At 38.5% G+C, this 23,233-nt stretch overlaps 2 protein-coding genes across 4 annotated transcripts in view; one reads left to right on the forward strand and one right to left on the reverse strand.

Annotated features, from left to right (window-relative positions):
* aven (apoptosis, caspase activation inhibitor) overlaps positions 1-23,233 on the reverse strand; it is a 95,854-nt gene that overhangs the window by 61,818 nt on the left and 10,803 nt on the right. The window contains exon 2 of the mRNA XM_063051140.1: positions 19,326-19,491. Within this exon, the coding sequence (XP_062907210.1) occupies positions 19,326-19,491 (166 nt within the window). The remainder of the gene's footprint in view (positions 1-19,325; positions 19,492-23,233) is intronic.
* The window catches only part of chrm5b (cholinergic receptor, muscarinic 5b), a 62,126-nt gene continuing 50,833 nt past the window's right edge, over positions 11,941-23,233 (forward strand). For 2 of the 3 annotated variants that reach the window (XM_063051127.1, XM_063051119.1), the window contains exon 1: positions 11,941-12,472. The gene's annotated coding sequence lies outside the window, so the exon portion shown is untranslated. Of the gene's footprint in view, positions 12,473-15,298; positions 15,539-23,233 lie in introns of all 3 variants that reach the window. The other variant, XM_063051110.1, reaches the window with a different exon arrangement.

Here is a 23,233-nt window from a genome sequence, read left to right on the forward strand (position 1 = left end):
GCACAGTACTGTAGTAATTTTATACATTGCACCATACTGCTGCAAAAAAAAAACCTAATTTGATGACATATGTGAGTGATGATAAACCTCATTCTGATATTGGTGTCTATTGTGGATTGAGAGTGGGAAGGGGGCAGGGAGAGGGGAATCATGATTGGGAAAAGGGGAAGGGAGAGGGGAGGGAGCAGGAAGCACCAGAGAGACATTATGTAATGATCAATAACCCAATTGTTTGGAATCAAATGACCTTGCCTGGTGTCTCAGGGCTGGGTGTGTCTGCACCCGTGCTGCCCTCCACCCCTGGCACTCCTTCTCTGGCACCTGTCCCACACCCCTCCCTCAGCTCTCCACCCTCACCATTTCTAACACGCTTTGCTCCCACCAGATTTACAAACTCACTCTCCACTCCACATTGACAAATACAGTACTGTACAAAAGCCTTAGCCACCCTAGGTATATATATGTGTGCCTAAGGCTTTTGTACAATACTGTAGTTATACCATACTTCCATGTATTTATATCCTATGCCCCAGTGAATGGGAAAAGTAACACCTCAGGATCAGGAACAGCTTCTTCCCCTCTGTCATCCAATTCCCAAATAGACATTGAACCTTTGGATACTACCTCACTTTTAAAAAAAAAAATACAGTATTTCTGTTTCTGCGCGTTTTTAAAAAATCTATTCAATATACATAATTGACTTTCTTGTTTATTATTATTTTATTTATTATTTTTTCTCTCTGCTAGATTATGTATTATGTTGAACTGCTGCTGCTAAGTTAACAAATTTCATGTCACATGTCAGTGATAATAAACCTGATTCTGATTATATCTCCTTAATCACTTCATCTACAGTATCTGTGTTGTTGCTTTCAGGAATCCTTAAACACTTGTGCCCAGGTCCTTCTGTTTCTCACCACTTTATAAGTTCATACCATTCATTATGTTCACTGAGTTCTCCCTAAACACACTACCTTACATTATTCAGGATTTCATTCCATCTGCCACTTCTCTGCCCATTTCACTAACTGATCAATATTATTCCATAGTTGAAGACAGTCCTCACTATTAACAGCACCAACTCTTGTGTCATCTGAAAGCTCACACATCACCTTCTAATTCTGATCACCATACCAATGTTGGATTCAATCTGCAAAATTGCACTGGATCTATGTGTCTTACCTCACTTTGTTAAAGACCTTCCTGAAGTCCATATGGACTACATCTTCTTGAAAAATTTCCTCATAAGATATCCCCTGAACAAAGCCATGCTGACCATCCTGGTTAATTCCTGTCTCTCCAAGTGTAGATTAATTCTGTCGCCTGGAATTTTTAAAAATAATTTCCCTACCCCTATGGTTACCAGTTTGCACCAGTTACCTGGCTGAGACCTGCTGCCCTTCTTGAATAAAAGTCATAGAGAAGTACAGCACAGAAAAAAGGCTCTTCAGCCCATCTAGTCCATGACAATATTTAAACTGCCTGCTCCCACCAACTTGCACTGGGACCATTGCCCTTCATGTCCCTATTATCCACGTACCTACCCAAACACCTCTTAAACATTGAAATGGAGCTTACAAGCAGCACTTGTGCTGGCAGCTCGTTCCACACTCTCACAACCTCTGAGTGAAGTAGTGTCCCCTCATTTTCCTATTAAACTTCTCACCTTTCCCCCTTAACCTATGACCTCTGGTTGTAGTCCCACCCTACCTTTTATTGCAAAAAGGTATTACATTTGATGTACTCTGGTCATCCAGCACCTCTTCCATGGCTGTAAAAGATTTGAAAATTTCTGTTCAGAGCCTCAGCAATCCCATCTCGTGTCTTCCAGAGCATCCTGGGATATATTCTATCTGCCCCCAGATGATTATCAACCTTTAAGCCTATCATAGCAGCTACTATCTCTTTGTGTTCCATTGCATTTTGTACTAGAATTCTCCAACTCCAATGTTCTTCTCCACAGTGAATGCATATGAGAAGATGCTTCACTGAGTACGTACGCTCCATCCGCTAGACCGCTTTGCTGAGCATCTATGCTCCATCTGCCAGAACAAGCGGGATCTCCCAGTGGCCACCCATTTTAATTCCACTTCCCATTCCCATTCTGATATGTCCATCATGGCCTCCTCCACTGTCGTGATGAGGCTACATTCAGGTTGGAGGAACAACATCTTATATTCCGTTTGGGTAGCCTTCAACCTGATAGCATGAACACCGATATTTCAAACCTCCGGTAATGCTGCCCACCCCATGCCCCACCTCCCCTTCACCATTTTTTCATCCCCCTTTTCCTCTCTCACCTTATCTACTTGCCTGCCCATCATCTCCCTCTGATGCTCCTTCCCCCTTTTTTCTTTCTCCCATGACCTCTGTCTTTCACCAATCAACTTCTCAGCTCTTTACTTCGTTCCTCCCCCTCCAAGTTTTACCTGTTATTATCTATTACCTGGTGTTTCGCTCTCTCCTCACCCCACCTTTTAAATCTACTCAGTTATTTTTCTCCAGTCTTACTGAAGGGTTTCGACCCCAAACATTGACTGTACTTTTTTCCATAGAAAACTGCCTGGCCTGCTGAGTTCCTCCAGCATTTTGTGTGTGTTGCTCGGACTTCCAGCATCTGCAGATTTTCTCTTGTTTGTGAGAGGTATTTGTTTAAGTTTTCGCTCACATCTGGCCTCCACTCACAATTGCCACTTAAGTTCCTAATGGGACAGTCTCTTTTTGAGGGCCATTCCATTAGGAACTAAAGTCCTATGCTATAGATTACAAAAAAAATTCTATTTGCATGCTTGTGATTTAAGAATTTTTTTCTGGCCAACTAATATTTCAAACTAGTTTATATGATATATGGGAAAGAAAACCACTTGAATTCCTTTTTTGTAGCCCTAAAAACAGTCTTCTTTAAAATGTTACTAAGGGTCAGGTTAGGGCCAAGGGGAACATAATTTCTGGTGCCCATCTATGCAGTAAATTTGACCAAATGACTGTCAGGGAATTGACTGTGCACTGATGCCTATCTATGATCTGAAGAACAATTAGGCATTTAATACACCTCTTTGGATGTACTGTGTTGAGAATATTCTGTGGCACTCTGCCTGTATGAAAGTTAATGAAAGATAATTAGGAGAAATTGACAATTATGTAGTGCTTCTGCTTGGATGTTTTATTATATATTTGTCAATATTCCTAATTCATTTTGCAATGTTTGATTTCATGAAATAAAATACCAAAATAAATGGAATGCTTGTAATATAAATTGCACCTCTGGGGATTTTTTCAAACTGGTTAGGAAATTTTACAAGTTAAATTTAAACAAGATGCTTATTCCATTAGAACTTGTTTACACAACTGTGCGATGTCAGGATATATCAAGTTCTATTTACTTAAGAAATGTAAATTATTTCCAGTGTGAAGACACCAATAAATCTCTTATAATGCCAGCTTGATATTCGTTATCACTCTGGCAATGAACAGAATTTCTTCTCAGACAAACAAAAGACAATTTAAAAACGAACAATGAAAAACTGTCAAGTTGTAATAACAGTGATTAGTTACTAAATTCATGTGAAACAAATACAGAGTGCACATTAGAGGATATATTAAGAGCACAGGTGCTCAAATAAAAAGCTTTCATTACCAAATTTAGGTATTTACTATAGATTCATATACACTCAGTGAGACCTCTTTATTAGATACATATGTTAACACAAATATCTAATCAGCCAATCATTGGTCAGCAATTCAATGCATAAAAGCTTGCAGACATGGTCAAGAGGTTCAGTTGTTATTCAAACCAAACATCAGAATGGGGAAGAAATGTGATCTGAATAACTTTGACTGTGGAATAATCGGTGCCAGGCTGAGTGGTTTGAGGATCTCAGAAACTGCTGATCTCCTGGGATTTTCAAGCACAACAGTCTCTAGACTTCATGGAGAATGGTGTGAAAAACAAAAAAAAGTCCGGTGAGCGACAGTTCTGTGGGTGAAAACGCCTTATTAGTGAGAGATGTTAAAGGAGAATGGCAGGACTGGTTCAAACTGAAAAGAAAGTGACAGCATGTCGAGCAGCATGTCTTCAAACACAACAGATCTTGAAGTGGATGGGCTACAGCAGCTGAGAACCACAAACACACACTCAGTGGCCACATTATTAGTTACAGGAGGTTCCAAATAAAGTGGCCACTGAGTTTTATGATTAACTTTAAGTGAACCCTATTTAGAATGACCAGTAAATGGTACAGTGTTTCACCAGTTGTGATCCCATTAGACAGAACATCCCTAATGTACAGTTTAAGGATAAAGGGGAAGCCTTTTAGGACCAAGATGAGGAAAAACTTCTTCACAAAGAGAGTGGTGAATCTGTGGAATTCTCTGCCACAGGAAACAGTTGAGGCCAGTTCATTAGCTATATTTAAGAGGGAGTTAGATATGGCCCTTGTGGCTAAAGGGATCAGGGGGTATGGAGAGAAGGCAGGTACAGGGTTCTGAGTTGGATCAGCCATGATCATACTGAATGGCGGTGCAGGCTCGAAGGGCCGAATGGCCTACTCCTGCCCCTATTTTCTATGTTTCTAAAGGATACAGAAACTACTACTCTTGCGCTCCTTGGTTCAGTTTGAGGAAAGGTTAAAAGGAAATTTAGTTTATCTGGGAAAATCTATTTGAGGCAGAATTTAAAAAATGGACAGGAATACTTCATTTTCATTAGTAATGAAGCAAAGAAGCAAGAATCATTGATTCAAAATAATATGCAGAAGGATTATTAAGAAGTTGAGAAGAAAAGTCTTTAACCCAGATGTCTATGAGCATATGGAGCAGGGTGGTAAGAAGTGGAAAACGCAAATGTTTTTAAAAATTACCTGGATAAGTATTTGCTATGCCATTACCTACAAGGCTATGAATCTGGAAGTGGGATTAAGTTGCATAGCTCTTTAAAGCCTAGGACAGACAAGATGGGCTGAAAAACCTTGTTGGAATATTAATTTCTGTAATTTGTGTAGTATCAATTTAGTTCAATATTTAAGAACTGCTACATTTTTGTTTGAACTATAATATAAATGTATCTCTAGCCCCACTTTGCTATTGCCCACTTGCATGAAAAGCTGGGACAATTCTCTGTACTACAGTACATTTTTATCTGTCTTTCAGAAGATATTAAATCACATTCTTTCTCAGTCCAATCAAACTCACTTTCTAGCACCCTTCCAACAAACCCAGATGTACTCAAGTGTACTGCAAATGTTTATCAACAATGTGCCAGTGCCAGTGATGCTTGAAACTGACAGGACTCTGCAATCCTGCAAAGTGTCATATTAAGAAAAAGAAAAGCAGCAGGCAAATGGAAAGCAGGTGGCAGTACTGCCATCAGTACATTCATTTCCAAGTACTGCACCATCCTGACTTGGAACCAGTCCTTCCAAGTCACTGGTCCTTCATTACTACTGGATCTAAATCCTGAAGCTCCCTGCCTACCCGACAGCACTCTGAAAATACCTTAACCAGAAGAAGAACAAAGGTTCCCTCACCACAGACCTTTTAAGGGCAAATAAATATAGATAATAAATCAAAGTTCAAGGTAAATTTATTCTCTAAGTACGCAAGTCAACTTATACTACCCTGAGATGCATTTTCTTGCAGGCATTCATAGAACAACAAAGAAATACAATAGAATCAATGAAAACTACACACAAAGATTAATATGCAAAATAAATACAAACTGTGCAAATACAAAAAAAAGACAAATAAGTAAATAAATAATGAGAACATAAGTGGTAGATTCCTTGAAAATGCTGGCCTTGCCAATGATTCCAGATCCCAAAAAAATATCTTTTCAAAAATCAGTATTTTCAGCCTCTGTCAGTGTCAGCTTGCTGCCTGAAACCATTCTTGTCCAACATGGCAACAGCCTGCATTAGGTCAGTTCTTTCACAGGAGCGGGAATTATCCAGAACAAGCCCCTCTGAGAACCAGGTGAAAAAAGGGCTTGAAAGCCAGCAAAGCCTCGTACCCAGGCTTAAACAGCAATCACACCAATCAAGTTCTTTGCATGCTTAATATTCTAAAACAAATTAAAAACTATTAAAAAAAAACAGTTCTACAGGTCATCAAGTCATAAAATATTTCAATCAACTAAAGATACATTTTTAGAACTGCAGTTATTCTGATCTTTCTTTTAAAATGTTAATTAGAATGTCTTAAGAACCCCTTCACTAGTTCTTCAAACTCCATCAAATTACAGTTTCAGATATTTAGATTTCTTTTTACCTTTATACTTAAAGTTATAAGAAAAGAATGAAAGACTAACTCCTCTATGACATAATAATGGTTATAAGATATGCTTTGGCAATATGCAGATGAATACATTTTTGGTGTTCTTTTGAATCGTAAGAGGTGTTGTACACAGACTGAAGTGGTAAGTATGGGAGGAATTTATTCTAAAACATTGTCATAACATAGACAAGAACTTACACATTAAACAAAGAAATCTACTTAAGGTTTACCTTTAGGGTTACCTTAAGAAGAAGAAAATAATAATTTTTGCTGTTCCTGAAAAGCAATACCAATTAGTCTTCTATCAATCAGCAGCAACCTGACAGAAGGTGTTATCAATATTATCAAGCAGTATTTCTTCCATAACAAGCTGCTCATCGATGCTTAGCTTGCATCCTGCCAGGACCACTTGGCTCCAACCATTACAAAAGCCTTGGTGCAAATACCAAAGAGTTGAACTCCACAGATGATGCAAGAGTGACTGCTCCTTGACATCCTGAAAGCACGTTACTAAATATGGTATCAAGAAGCCCCACTAAAACTGAAGTCAATTGCAAAACACTGCCATAGCTGGAGATTCATCTTTCACAAACAAAGACAGTTGTAACTGTTGGAGGTCAATTGTCCCATAAGCAAGATATGGGAGGTCCTCAGGACAATGGCTGAAGCCTAACCATCTTTAGCTGGTTTCTGAATGATCTTCCTTTCATCATGAATTCAGTTAAGGGGTGTTTACTATAAATGTTTAACTCCATTCCCAAGTCTCCAACCAATGAAGCAGTCCCTGCCTGCACGCAGCAAAACGCAGAGACCAGGCAAGCAAGGGAGGATTTATGGAAAGTAACGCTCAAACTACAGAAGTGCAGGTACAGTGACCATCTTCAACAAGAGATGACCTAACTATTCGCACTGGATACTTAATGGCATCATCCACCAACAACATTCTGGAAATCACATTAACCAGAAACAACTGGACCTCCCATAAAAATCAAATGGCTACAACAACTGATCAGAATTTCACAAATGACCCAGTTTCAGACACCTCAAAGACTTTCTAAAGTCTGCAATGCACGGGACAGGAGCATAAGGGAATAATCTTCATTCACCTCCATGAATGCATCTCCAATGGTTCAGCACAATCTACAACAAAGCATCCTACTGACTGGTACTATCCACTGCCCTAGATATATACTTTCTCCTCAGTTAGCACACTACCCACAAAGTAAATCATATTTATTCATCTAGGCAACTGCAAGAAGAAGAAGAAGAAGAAGAAGAAGAAGAAAGCCCTTAACTCCGGGTGGAGTCATCAGGACGCCGTCATGACGGCGTTTTTTTTTAGCAGGCTTTCTTATTTTTACGAGGCCAAGTTGCAAGCTCGACGCTCAATCCAGCACAGATGGAAAGCGTGCAAGGGAGCCAGGTGAACTCGGGAGCCTTCGCTCCCAAGTCCGGCGCTGATGCCACTATGCCACCAGCCGGCTAGGCTACTGCAATGGTACCTTGTAAACCTGCAAACTCTGCCACCAAAAAAAAGGAGAAAGACAGCAGGCACATGATAACACCACCATCTGCAGGTTCCCCTGTATATCACATACCAACCCGATTTGAACATTTATCCCTGGTCCTTCTATTGTTGCTGGGTCTAAATCATGCAATTTGCAATCCAGCAGCATGGGGAAGTAACTTTAGCAGAAGGACAACACTGTCACTACCATCTTCTCAAGGGCAGTTAAGGATGGGTAATAAGTACTGATTCAAAAAAAAACTTATGTCCAGTGTGTTTATACAAAAGCCAGCAACAGCCAACATAGAGGAACTTAAAAGAATTCAGTTAGCTAAAACCATGTGGAACATCGCTTTGGTAAATTTCCTCCCTTGTGATTAGCTAGAATTAAATTGAAGATTTGACTTTTAGACTTGCCTGGAACAAAGGAACAACAATTCATTTCTGAAATTAACAATTCACTACTGCACTTCTCTAATTACCTCGAGAAGCCCAGTGGTTTTATTCAAAGGAATATTACAGATCTCTTTGGTTACTGATGAGATTATTGAGCTTCAAAAACCAAATCTCCCAACAATACCTTGCAGCTATTTAAGGCAAGAGTGACCATTCTTACAGTCACTACCAGTACCACCCCCTACCCATCACTCAGTCCCCATTATAATGTGGCAAATTGTTTGTTATTAGACTGTTGTGCTTTTCATTTCTCACCAGCTGCGTCACGCAAGCCAAAGACTGTCCATAGTGGCATGTGACACAGCACCACTTACCTAAACTAATTGTATTGGTGCTCTGAGCATTCTACTGAACAAACACCATTGATAAAAGTATCAGCAATTAGGCACATGAAGTTTCATCAGCAATTGTTTGCCTCTTTTCTATTCTAATCCAAAGGGAACATATTTACATCCAAAACCTCAATTTCGAGTCAAATGTTTTTTCACTAGTCATATGATAATATTCAACCTCAGGACAGTTTTTGATGTCTAAAAGATATCCACCATGTCACCACATACACGGCTTATTCACCACCAATGGCAGAAACAAAATCCATGCACTAAAGTCTCGAGCATAAAGAGCCTGGGTAATAGATGTTAGCAATGAAAATGAAAGTGGGTTAAAAACTAGCAGGGCGTGTTGCCCCCAGTAAACTTAAGTAAATGGATTTTGGACTGTGTTTAATTACTGTATCCGGTATATATAACCTGCTATTCCAGCTATCCCTAAAACATATTGTAAAGAGCCTGAGTCAGATTTATTACCAGTCAAGTCATGAAAAACCACAACAGCCAGCAGATTGAAATGGAAGGTACTGACAAACAAATGAAAACAATATTATCACAAAGGCAAGACTAATGCTTAATCACGGGAGAATAAATTTGTTTTGTCAGTTCTATTTCAGCATTGCACCAAGCAAATGTCAAGTCACAATCCACACAATGGAGAAAAGGCAAGTTAGTCAAACCGTGCCCTCGGATACAGAATGAAATAGATCGTCTATCATCAAAATTATGATGTGATACATTGGGGTGACGAATACTTAATACCTTAATGACTATCAAAGTTAAAGCTGTAAAAATCATTGTCCCACAAATATCAGAAAATTGTCATTAAAAGCTCTATTTTGGTCTCATAACCTGATGGCTATTTACAGCTGTCCCGAATATGCTCCTTTATAACTGTTGCCAAGCATTTAGCATTGTCCTTAAAGATAAAGAAATTTCAAAGTTCATTTTCTAAATATACTGCACAAACCACAAGGGAAGAGGAGCTGCTTATTCAACACTTCGAAGAATAACAGTATCATGCCATTTAACCAAAAAAATTATTGTGTGAAACTGAGTGCTTGATGACCAGCAGGGTCCAGTTTAGCTAAAGGGTTTGTTTCTGTGCTGTATGACTCTACGGCCCTCTATCACAATGTCCCCTTATTTTTTAAACACTACAGGAATCAAATAGTTTACAAATGAAACTCCTTCAAATCTAGGATTTTTTGTAAATGTTCTATTTTATTTTAAACTATATTCGTATTCTAATTCTGGAAGTTAGTTATCTATCAAATCAATTTAAACAGACAGTATTTTTAGTGAATATAAAGTTTCTGAAAACACAACTGAAACACAAAAGTACCAGGTATCAAACTGTTCAAGCACTGAACTCTGCAATACTCCACTATTCACAATCTGCCAATCTGAGAACTAATCGTTTATTCCCACTCATTGCTTTATGTTCAATCTACATCAGTACATCACTTGTAGTTCCACGCATTTTACCCTTGCTTCCGTGTGGAATTTAGTGAAAGTCTTCCAGATATCCATATACATCACATCCACTGGTCCCCCTTATCTATTGTACTAGTCACATCCCCAAAGAACTCCAGAAGCTAAGTCAAACAATGATGCTTCTGCTAAGTCCTCATATCCTTTCCAAGTTGTTATGATATTTCATCTTTTCATAAGGATTCCAACACTTACTTTACTATTGACAGTGTCTGTAGAATTTTGGAAACAACTCTAAACTATCTCGAAAGCACATCATTTCAAAACCTTGGGCTATAGAGCATCAGGTCCTTTGGATTTATCAGCCTTTCAGTTCACTAACTTCAAAAATGCTATATTTTGGTATATTTATTCCTTCAGCTCCCCATGAAGATAGAAGCAAGGTAATTATTTTAACCCTCTTCCATATCCTCATTCCTCATGATAATTCTTCTGATTCTGTTTGTAAAGAGCCTGCGATGCCCTTGCCAGTCATCCCTTTTTCAAATCACCTATCCCAAAATCCATGCTTATGTTCCTTGGAAGTTATTTTTCATATTCTATCTTGTCGCTGTCAATTTCCTTGGGTGGGGTTGAAGGACTATACAGTCCGTGATAAGCTGGAAGGCAGGACTGATTGAATTCTAGAGGAGGTGATGGCAAAAAGTAATTGAAAATCCCGTGCAAAATAATAAAAGGTGAATCTAGAAAATAATACACAATGAAATGTACATGGCATCTACAGTCCACCAAAGTAAGTTTACTGGTCTGGTTCGCGGTGCCTAGAAAATTGCAATGTACCTCAATGAATGATGATGTGCTGATCTTCCATTAGCTTCACTGGGGCAGTGCAGAACACTGAAGACAGATCACCTAGGGCAGTCAATTTAAAGCCCACCTTCAACTGTCAGTTTTCTGTCACTACTAGTTTTGCAGTAGAACATTCTGACAATGTGTATGTATGGAGCCAGCTGTCTAAGCTTAATTTCTTGAAACTGCTTCTTCTGTGCACTTGTAATACCACATTTTCATGGCTCAAAGGGCTTGTTGTTTTCTTGAGTATAAGGAAAATCACATTGCTGGATGCAGTGAACAGAAAATGATTTGTGCACAGCCAATCAAGTACATACTTATTCTGTAAAATCAACATAAAGCCACAAACTCAACACAGCTCAAGCATAAAAGTGGCTTCATTAATTCACTGTTGCGCAGTTATCCAATGCAGAATCAGGCAACGGAACCTATTAATTCTAAGCTGTAGATGGCATAAAAATGGTACCACACCTGTGGTGCTAACAAAAACCACCTTCCTTATATCTTTGTTTTAAAAATATTTGTCATAAAAAAATGTTTGTCACACTTGCACAATTCATATCAAGCAGTGGCCAAGGATCAAATATGGCATGCTTTTTATCCAGTTCAAAAATCATATTACATGATGGCTCACTGGGTCAATGTTAAACTGTACTCAATATTTCACTTCCCCACCTTGATTAGTATAACTTATAACAGAAATGAACATTTTGTACCTATAACAAAACACAAGGGAGTAACAGAGATTATCGTGTTGTAAAAAATAAAATTTAACAAAAGCATTAAGTCAGATCTACTAATCATTATTTAAATTAATCCTTTATGAAAAGGCTTTACAAATGCAAACAAGGAGCAATAATCAGCAGTTACCATATCATTTGCTGCCCCAATTTGCAAACACTGCTTTCCTTCAAATACATCAATTAATTAGTTTACTATGTATGAAAGCATGTCATTGCATAAACTGAACAGCTCAATCAGCAGGGTTTTGATGCCGTACATGCTCATTCTCCTGAGAGATTATGACACATCTTGCCCTTTAAGTTTTTTTTAAATCTCTTCGCGTGTACAATGTAGTTCCAAGAAGCTGAAATAGAGGACACGATGAACATACATCTCCACCCTGATCCGTCTCTTCAAACTGAAAATGCAAACCTGAAAACTTCCAGCAAAGCCCCCTGGTATCAGCTCGTATGCCAATGAGCAGCAGACTTTAATTAGCAAAGACAATAGTGACCATCAGAACAACCAGAGCATGTTACAGAGGCTTCAGCAGTTGTTGAATTTTTAAAAGATCGTTGTGAACCCTGGAATTATTTCAGATCAGTTGATTTGGCCACACTGTGTAAACAGAAGTGACAGCTTTTAATGTTTTATAGCTGTCAATGTTATTTCCTCATGTAAAATGTGAGGGAAAGTCTGAAACAGCTTCGTACAGTGACGATGACAAAAGGGGACTAAAAGCTTCTAAAAGACATCATCTTTACGAAGAGAAATGTGCTAATATTTGGAATTCACATTTTTGAAGAGAAGAAAAACAGATGGGATACGGCTGTATCTGCATGCTTAACCTTCTGCCTTCAGACTCTTATTAGATCTGCATTCCGTGCTTTGAAGAATACTGGTCAGTGAAAATGAAGCTATATACGTGCATATTGTTATTTTGTTAGCAGATTGTTTGTTGTGCATGTTTTTTCATCAGTTGTGTGGATCATGTTCTCTGAGTATATGTTTAATAAGTAATATGTTATTTATTGATATTTTAGCCATTTTATGACACAGTATATAAATAATCTTTATGTGTGGTGTTATATTATGCAGCCCTGCCTTACTGGCATATAGGTTCTTTGCAAATTTTGCCCTTTTCAATTCCTATGACTAAGCCCCATGTGCTTTTTGGAAAAGGAAGTCAATAGACTATAAAAGATCTTTGATTAAATTGGAATTGAGTCAAAAGGAACTCATTTATCTTTAACCGGTCATACGCCTAAATTAATCTGTAGAGTAATTATTATGCATAACCAGTTTAGGCAATAAAATTTCTTGTTCTGCAAATAACTACATCTCAATACAAACAAAACTGGCTCTGGTCTTCAAGTCACAAGCAAAATTTGGCATTTAAGAACCTGCAGATCCATTTTTGTTTGCCATCTCAATTCAGCATTAAATATTTGTTCAAGTTCAAAAAGAGAAATGCAGAAGTGTCAAATAAGTAAAGTCAGAACAGCAGCTATTATCTGAATGTGCTGCTCTCATGAAAAATAATACATGCAAAGACATAAACATAAGATTCTGAAATAACTAATTTATAAGTGACAACAATTTTACCTCTAATTTTACACCATTTAGGGCTCAACAATTTTACCCTTTCTATTCCAACACTGCCATAAAACACCTTACTTTGTAGGAGCTGCATACTTTTATTCCCAGTGCTAGGGGAGAAAGGTGCTTGGGGATGCAAAACTGTTGGTCCAAGACTGGACAAAAATTGTTTTATGATACTGCACACCTATTAGAAAGTAAAACAGTCCCCATCTTCAGGGTGCTATCCCAGCATATTTAACTATGCTAACAACTCCCAATTTTATTTCAGATTTTATCTGAATTTCTAATATTTAGCATGCTTCCATATAACTAAGCTTATCTTCCTTCCTTTCATCCAGTGCTAAAGTGAACCATCAACACAAATGGTGAAAAATTAAAGGCAAAAGGAAACCCACCATTATTGCAAAAGGACACCCGGGCTTTTGAGAGTACTTTTCGGGTGAGGGAGGTTGGACTTCCTTTCAATGTACTGTTTCTCTAAATAATATACAAAATTTTCTGGATCAGTAACTCCAAAGAAAGTCAATTGAGCATTAATGCTTTCATTCTCAAGGTAAAGTTTGCACTGAGGCTTGGTATTGGAATGTACAACACAAAAAAAAACTTAAGCATGTTCTGCTAACAGATTTAGGGAACCAGGAACACCTCAAGTTCAAAACCAATCAATTATTAGCCAAATCACTGATGAAAATGTTGTAAGGAATAATTGGTCAGAGGTCCTCGATTTACAGTTTAATTCTTTCAATGAAACTCTTGTGCATGCCTAGGAAAGCCCACTGTTAAAGTCAGCTCCGATGCATCCTGTAGCCAAATACCTTATTGAAATTACTGCTCACATATAACAACAGCTAATCAGTTGTGGCTTCCAAGGATTACCAACAACACTGAGGCAGGGTACATATAACAGGAATATGAGGGGGAAAAAAACCAGCCAAATATATTGAATAGTGTAAATGTATGAATAAAACCCCAACAATGCTGATTTTAAAAGTTAATATTCATTGCAAAAGCAAGTATGAAAGATCAATACAGTATTTATGCTTTAAAAATTATCTTCAACACTGTATATATTTTCAATTAGCATAAATCAATGGTGCAAAGTCTGAATACAGTTAAAGATAAGCATTTCTCCATTTATTTTAAAGCACCATTTTGCTATTTCTGTCCTAGCTACATGTCCCAGCAACAATGGATAACCAACCTTTGTCTATCACTTCAAATGAAGCAGCATCTGTCACGTTCCACACCAAAGTATCACAATCATACTGGTTGATGTTCCATGACCGAAAAATCAATTACAAAACTTCCATCCTGATGGTTAAATCACTCCATTGCTTTACTGTCCCTCATCACCTTCATTTATACTTGCCTCCTCATATTTTTCACCCCCTGACACAAAATTATTCTTCACTCCTTCAGCTGCTATGCTCCTGCCTTCTGGAATCACTTAAAATCCATCATCTTTGTTACTATAATGCTTTCAAAAGCATCCTTAATATTATTCGCATTAACTCTGCTCGTGCAACCCTCCCAACTACTTGGCTTTCCCCAAACCTCAGAGAGCTGCCTCATGTTTTTGGCTTTTTCTAAACTGCTTAGAGTCATGTTTTTGCAGCATGCACTAAAACACTGTGAAAGAGCACGATAGAAATGGAAGTTGCTGCCTACAAACCTCATGATGTTTGCAAACAATTAGTGAAGCATGAGATACTGTACAAGCTTTACTTGTAACACTACAAATGGCCACATCCCACAAATCACTGACAATTTTAAACAACCTTACTGCTGATTTAATTAGTATACAATTGTTCTATGCTTGCCAAGTAACACTTTACATAGGGTGTCTGTACTTAAATAAAGTTATAATTTCTCAAGTGGAATGTAAATTTTCCAGAGGATATGTGGAGTACCCATTGTGGTGTGAGACATTGCCAGTAAATATATTCAGGTAATGCTCATAATATGCCTACACGTAAAATTTCTAAAAAGTATCTATGTCACGATGTTATGCTTTCAATTCAATGTGCAAAAAAATAAAGAATCAGTATGGGAAAAGGAATTAAGCAGATAGATTGAGTAGGAAAAATAGAAGATTAACCTGTAATCACATGTGGAACACACACAGAGCAGCAGAGAAGAATCAATGGCATCACCGGGCGAACCTAAGGACACAACAGACATCCCTGCAATCTTCATCGCTCCTTCCACAACAAACTAATCTTCCTAAATCAGCAGTGAAAACTGAGTAAAACATAAATACCGAAGCTACCAGCACACTACCATTGTGGGAGTCAGTGAAGCATAACTGAATAAACTCTAAAATTCCACCCGCCATCTATTTCAGTTTCAGTTATTACCTAGTAAGGTGAGTAAACTTAAAATTCAATCTGGAAACCTAAACTGTAAATATCTGATCATAGACATGAGATAAACATTAATTTTGACCAAAAACATGGCAATATCCACAAAGGCAGCAATGTGTTAGATCACTTTTACTAGTCCAAAAGGAATCTCGAATATACCAGCCACATATCTCTCAGAATATCAAACAATAATTTTAGAATATCCTAAAATAAAAACAGAAAAAAAAAACTGGAAATACTCAGGAGGTCAGGCTATGTGTGTGAAACTTGAAACAGCTGATGCTTCAGGATGAAGCTCCTTTGTCAAAACTGGGAAAGAGACAAAAAAAATGCTGACAAAGCTACAGAAAGGGTGGGTGTAATGAGGATATCCTTGATGATCCTGGAGATAAACTGGTAAACTGGTTATCTTGTAAATGAATGAATGGAAACAGTTGGAGCAAACATATGGGAGTTGTGAAATGCAAAGCAGGAAGACTGTGCTGGCAGAACAAAGTCAGCAGGTCACTTACTCCCAGAGGAAGATACAGATCAAAGATGGGGGTGGGGGTGTGGAGTGATGACAGTGGCAGAACCAAGCTAAATCATTGTCATGCATGGCAACTGATACAGAGTTATGTTAAAGCTGTAGTTTTCAATATTAAACACAAGGCTGCAACACCATGATCAGGTTTTATTGCTCAAGCTTGTGTTGGGTCTCATTGTAACGGTTCAAGAAACCACACATCAATAATTCAAAGTAGGAATGGGGTGGAGAATGGGAATGCAGCAGGGCAATGGGAAGCTCAGGACAACCACTGAATACTGGTGTGCCACAAAGTGGTCACCAAATCTGTGCTTACTTCTGCAGCTCAGAAGAGCCCCACACTGTGAGCAGCGAATGCAGTACGTGACACTGGGAGAAGTGATTTGACCAGATAACCTTGATTACAGTTTATTCCCGTGGTCATCCCAGCCTTACCCTATCAGAGTCATCCTCTTGCCCCTCCCCATCATCTCTGCAGCATGAGTTCTGTTTCTGTACCCACAGATGCAGGTTCACCTGCTGAGTATTTTCAACATTTTATGTTTTATATTAGATGTCCTACATCTGGAAGTCTTTTTTTAAGAAACTGAACTAGAGTGTTAGAATTGAAAACAGTTTGTTGATTCACTCTGTGTTGCTCTGCCACCCTGATGGAGGCAGTGGATGAGAGTTCTCCAAAGCTGATGAGGTGTCGGAGACATGGTAGTCCACGGCCTCCCTTTGTGGCACAATAATGCCACCCTCAGGGTGGAGGAGCAACACCTTATATTCCACCTGGACAGCCTCCAACCTGATGCATAAATATCAATTTCTCCTTCTGATATATAAAAAAATCACTTCCCCTCCCCTCTTCTTCTATTCCTGACTCTGGCCCCTTACCTCTTCTCACCTGCCTATCATCTCCTCATGGGTCCTCTCCTCCTTCCCTTTCTCCTCTAGTCCACTCTCCTCTCCTATCAGATTCCTTTCTCTCCAGCACTTTGCCTTTCCTACCCACCTGGCTTCACCTCACACCTTCTAGCAATCCTCCTTCCCCTCTCCCCAACTTTTTATTCTGTCATCTTCCACCTTCCTTTCCAGTCCCGATGAAGGCCCTCAGCCAGAAACATCCACTGTTTATCATTTTCATAGATGCCACCTGACATGCTGAGTTCCTCCAGCATTTTGTGTGTGTTTTTGGTTTTCATTGCAAGAGATCTTGAGTACAAGAATAGCAATATCTTGCTCCAATAGTACAGAGTGCTGGCAAGATAAATCTAAAATACTCTCCACTGATCTAGTCTCCTTAGTCAAGGAAGAATATGTTTACAGTAGAGAGACTGCAGCAAATTGATTGTTGTGAATGAAAGATTTATCATACAAGGTGAGGTTAAACAAACTGGGCCTGTTCCCAGAATAAGAGGTAATCTCATAGAAGGTTACAAAATCCTTATAGGGCTTAAGAAAATAGATAGAGAGATGATGTTTCCCCTGAGACTCTTCATCGGGACTGGAAAGGAAGGTGGAGATGATATATCCACAACCAGGGGTCACAATCACAAAATTAGGTGTTGACCATTTAGAGAAGAAAAGTAATTTTTCATTCAGAGGATTTTGAATCGATATAATCCTCAAGCCAAGGAGACAGCAGAAGTTCATTCACCACATACATTTCAGAATTTTAGATATTAAGAGATTTAGAGGAAACAAGGTTTCCATGGAAAAGTGATTAAAGATCAGCCGTGATCCTGATGATCACATAGATGGGGCAAATGGACCTCTCCTGTTTCTATTTCTTAAGTTGTAACAATTAATCTTTTATAAAATTCGTCAGTACAATCTGACCCTTATTTTGATGCTTTATTTGTCTCATACTTCAGTATGTTTGAATACTTCTATTTTTTAGTTCCATTGTCTCTTTTTATAGCATCCCTTTTTACAGAAGTATAACGAAGTAGTATCATATCATCATGATAACTTGAGGTAGTGTAAACTATATAAATAGTTCAATATCAGCCTAGGTTCAAGGATTTGGAACAGTAACATTGATATGCAGGTTCAACAGAAACACTTATGCAGGCTTTCAACTTTTCTGCTGCAAAAAGAGCTTGTATGTAATATAATGCTAGATGGGCTTTTGTCAGGGTTAGCTATGTTCTACCTCTACTTCAGTAAGTGAGCTGATCTATGCTAGGGTACCATCTGGATCACTGCTGTACCTAGAATAGTAACATGACAAATGCAGTAGGAGGAAATTAGAATATGCATATTCCTAATGAATAATAAGCATTATTGGTCACAAGTGAAAACGAAATCAGCCATTATGTGGCTTTCTGTAAAACTGAAATGTTATTCTCAATGAGATTCTTCATTTATGTCAGATTTTTTTGCAGGTCATGAAACCTGATTAGTTCTATACCGTATTAGGAAAGTTGGGTAAAGACATGTTTGAATATTCTCCGCAGGCAAACTGAGCATTAAAAAAAAGACCAGTTCATCAGGCAGGCCTACTCCCATCTTCAGAACTTGCAACGTAGTGCAACACTTTTCTGAAGTATTGATAATCTTTACCCCTAAGAATAGCAAAATTACATTCAATTTTAAGAAGTTCTCCCCAAAATATCAAACACAGATCAAAAATTATGATATATAGACCAAAATGGAACACAATACTCCAAATGCTAAAATAACAAATTTAAATGTTACTTGAACTTTGTTCTTTAGGACCTGAACTTCAGATTGCTAAACCTCCAGCCCTCTTTTCCTACAGTTATCTCAAAACATTAACAAATCTTTGATGTACTCTAAAAACTTTCTTCTTGCACTCATTTTAAGGTCAAAACATGCCTTCCATTGCTATGAGCAACATAGCAATCACTTTTCCACATAAAATAGCATTTATTCTATGTGTAAACTTGTATTTTAATTTGACTTGACTATATTAAAGTTTATAAATCAAATGAAGAGGCCCATAATATTGATCATGCAATGGCACATTCCCAACAGAAAGTCTCCCCAGAAAGCTAGTGAGAAAGGAAATTAGGGAGGTCATTGCTACTCCAAAAGAGAAAATGATGGTGAACAAAAAAAATGCACCTGCAACAACAGAGACTGATTTCTTTCTCAAGTTATCTTCCACCTCTGCTGCACCATACTTATTTTCAGCATTAGCATAACACACTAAAAACTGCAACTCATAAATGTCATAAGAATCTTCATTTGTAAAAACTTATTACGCACCAATCTACAGTATTTCATATAATTGAAGGCCAATGATTTCCTACCTGCAAAACTTAACAGCACATTAAAATCTGCACCTCGCAAAGTCTCTCCAACATCATCGCCTTCTTTCTCTTCAGTTTTATATCTGTCCCAGTTTGAAACTATTTGTCTTCTCGAAAATTCATTAGGCTGATTGTACTCTTCCTTTGTTTCCGCGTCCTCTTCAACCTTTCAAAATTAAAAAAAAAGCTAAAGCAAAACGTGTATCAGCACTGAAGAAGCAGTCAATTTGAGTGAGTAAAGCTCATAATCCTTATAGTATACCATATTCAACATGAAATGCACCTTTGTACTTCACCATGGGTTGCCTGAACACTTTGATCCATCAAATAAAGGGACAATCTTGTCAAGTTCATAATCAATGCTCTGTGCAATAATGAAATCTACACAGGCTTTTTTAATCCCTTACTGGCAGTAACATGTTGCTACTCTAGACCGTTTTGAAAGATTGCGTATGATTAATCTGCAGACAGCAAACTTGAACATTTATGTAATGACCACATACAACTCATGCACAGCCTTTAGGGCAAAATCAGTTACGAGAAAAAACAAACCACACAAGACATGAAACATACAAATCAGGTCTCTATGCCATGACTTTTGAGCTTCATAACTTATTCCATTCTTGCAATCAACATCCGTTGAAATTATTTCTTCATTTTATTTAGTTAGCAAGGTAGAGCACAGTAGGCTCTTCTGGCTCTTCAAGCCATACCACCCCAGTAACCTCCCCCCCCACCGCAACTCTGATTAACCCTAACTTAATCACGGGACAATTTACAATGACCAGTTAACCCATCTGGTACAACTCTGGTCTGTGGGACGAAACCAGAGCACGTGGGGAAAACCTACAGTAAGGACTTAAAGAGACTCCTTACTGATGGCACTGGAATTGAACTTCAAACTCAGATTCCCTGAGATGAATAGCATCGTGCTGACCACGACGTTACCATGGCTTTATCCACTTTTTATTACGGCTACTGTTCATACTTCCAAAAATAATTGCATTTTACACATTACCTTGCGTAAGTCCACAAAGTCCCTTAAAATATTTTGCAGACTTCCTTTAAACTCTTGTAGCTCCCTCCTCTATAGGTAGGGATAAATTTATGATCCATTAATTTCAAGTTCATATTTAATTGTCATTCAACCAACATGAATACCCATGAATACAGCCAAACGAAACAGTGTTACTGCACTCATTAGAAATTTAGAACAGGCCATAAACTCAGAACTTTGTAACCTGGTTGGCTATCTTATGCAGAACAATGGGATGTTATATTTTACAAATACTTATCCTGGAGACATTAAGGGGTACAAGCAGCAAATGTGAGCCCACCATGATTATTGCTTTACCAGGGCTAGGGCAACTATAGGATTTGGCATAACCACCCAATAGGTTAGAGCAGGTCAGCTGGAGGTGGCCTTTGGCAGTTTTACATAGCCACACATGCATGCTTCCCATCTTGAAGAGGCTGAAAAGGCCTAAATTTCACTGCTGCAAGCTGGCATTCCTTGACGCAGGTAGGACTTACAATGCTTTGCAAATATCTACACAAAAGAGGGGTATGATTAAGGCAAAAGATATGAAATATTAGATGAGACAAATACAGTATAATAAAATAATCTGCTATCCAGTTCTTTGGAAATCCTAATGGTTCAGCATCTGGCTCATTAGGGTCTTGGTTCCCATATACCCTTTAGACACAGACATAGAGCAAGAAAACAGGCCCTTCAGGCCAAACAAGATTCCCGTCAACACTAGTCCCATATTCCTTAAACCAATCCTTTCCATGTACCAGTCCAAGTGTCTTTTAAACATTGTTAATATACTTGACTCAATTACTTTCTCAAGCATCTTATTCCAAATGCGGATCACCCTCGGTGTGATAAAGTTGCCTCTTGGGTTCCTATTAAATCTCTTCCCTCTCCCAAACCTATGTCCTCTAGATTTTGATTCACAATTTTTGACAAAGACTGTGTGCATTCACCCAACTACTGCCCCTCATGGTTTTACACACACATCGGGATTCTATTCCAACAATGCCTTTAGAGGCCCTGTTTCCACTCTCTTTTCAAACTCGCTGGGGCCCCGTTTCCCATGCTCCTATTAAACTCACTTTGTTTTCTCTTCCACATTCCCTTTAAGCTCATCTGGTTCACCAGGAAGTTTTTTTTTAATCGGGAAGAAGATCTAAAAAAGCATGAATTAAATGGGTGCTGGTGTACTAATTGGTTTGATATCCAAGAGACTGGAAAAGCTGCCAAACCAGCTCCACCAAAGACCCAAGGTTAATGAATTATCAGAGTCTTACTGTAAAAGGGAAAGTATTACGGAGGTTTATCATCTTAGTCATCAGATTATTTACTTATTGACTTACAGTGTGGAAAAGGCCCTTCCAGCTGTACCGCCCAGCAATCCCCCAATTTAGTCTGAACCTAATCGTGGGACAATTTACAATGACCAATTAATCTACCACCAGGTACGGCGTTGGGCTATGGGAGGAAACAAGAGCACCCAGAGGAAACCTATGCAGTCGTGGGGAGAATGTACACACTCCTTACAGGCAGTAGTGGGAATTAAACCTGGGTCGCTTGCACTGTGAAGGGTTGTGCTAACCACTAGACTGCTGTACTGCCCTGCATGAAATATATCCAAGGCCATTAATAAAAACGAGGGAAAAATGCCAGATCCCCAACAATAATTTTTCAATCGGCCTGGCTAAAAAGTGGAGATGGAAGATTGGAGGGCTATTGTGTCATGCTACTGTTTAAAAAAGATTAACCAAATAATTACAGGAAAGTTAGCTAAACTTCCATGATGGGCAAATCCAAGGAAGAGGACAAAGCAATTTTTGAAAAAAAATAGAGAAATCAGAAATAGCACAAATATTGTAAGGCAAGATTACGTCTAAATAATGGAATCTTTGGAGGGAGGGTAACAAGGAAGGACAATGAGGGAAGTGTATTTGATGTGGCCTAATTGGATTTTAGCTAAGCTTTTGACAAGATTCCAATATGGCAGTCTAGTCAAAAAGAAAAGCCAGGGAGGGATCAAAGGCAGATTGGATCCAAACCTAGTCTAGTAATGAGAAGCAAAGGGTTATGGTTGGCGGGTGATTTTGTGACTGCAAGATTGTTACCAGTGGTTCCTTACCGCCTGCTTTTGGTAATATCAATTAGGCCTAAATGTGGTGGACGTGATAAAGGACTTTGCACATGATGCAAAATTACCTGTGTGGTTGACCTTGAGCAGGTAAGCTTTAAATAGCTAGAGAATACAGAAGATCTGTTCAGTTGGGCAGAAAAGTGGAAAACTGAATTTAATCCAGAGTTTGGGGAAGGTGCAACAGGGCAGGGGAATATATAATATAGGTTAGACCATCTCTTAAGTTACAGCTGACAGTTCTGATCATGGCATTACATGAAAAAAGTGAACTGGAGAGGTGCAGAAAACTTCTATAAGAACATTGCCAGGGGTGAAGGACAGTAGCTATGGGGAAAACTGTTTTCCTTTGAAATTTAATTGAAGGTATATAAAATTAGCTGGGCCGTAGATAGCAGAAAGATCACACTTCCTTTGGCAGAGGAGTAAAGAATGGAACATGGATTTGAAGTAAATATAGAATCTAAGTGTAAACGAGGAAATGCTATTTCTACCCAGTGAGTGGTAGTGATCTGGATCTCACTGCTTGAAGGATGGTAGAAGCAGGAAACTTCATCACAATTAAAACAGACGAGTGCTGGAAGGTAGGATTAGATCAGGCCCTTCTCTGCTGACAAAATGTACCAAATTGCCTACCACCATGTCATAAGTTTTCTTTGATTTGTGTGATTCAAACACCCATTTGAAAATATGTGGCCACCTTCACTGCAGAAACTCAGTGCAATTTCCTCTGTAACGCCCTTA

Source organism: Mobula hypostoma, chromosome 1 (genome assembly GCF_963921235.1).
Source record: "Mobula hypostoma chromosome 1, sMobHyp1.1, whole genome shotgun sequence".
NCBI classification, from domain to species: Eukaryota; Metazoa; Chordata; class Chondrichthyes; order Myliobatiformes; family Myliobatidae; genus Mobula; species Mobula hypostoma.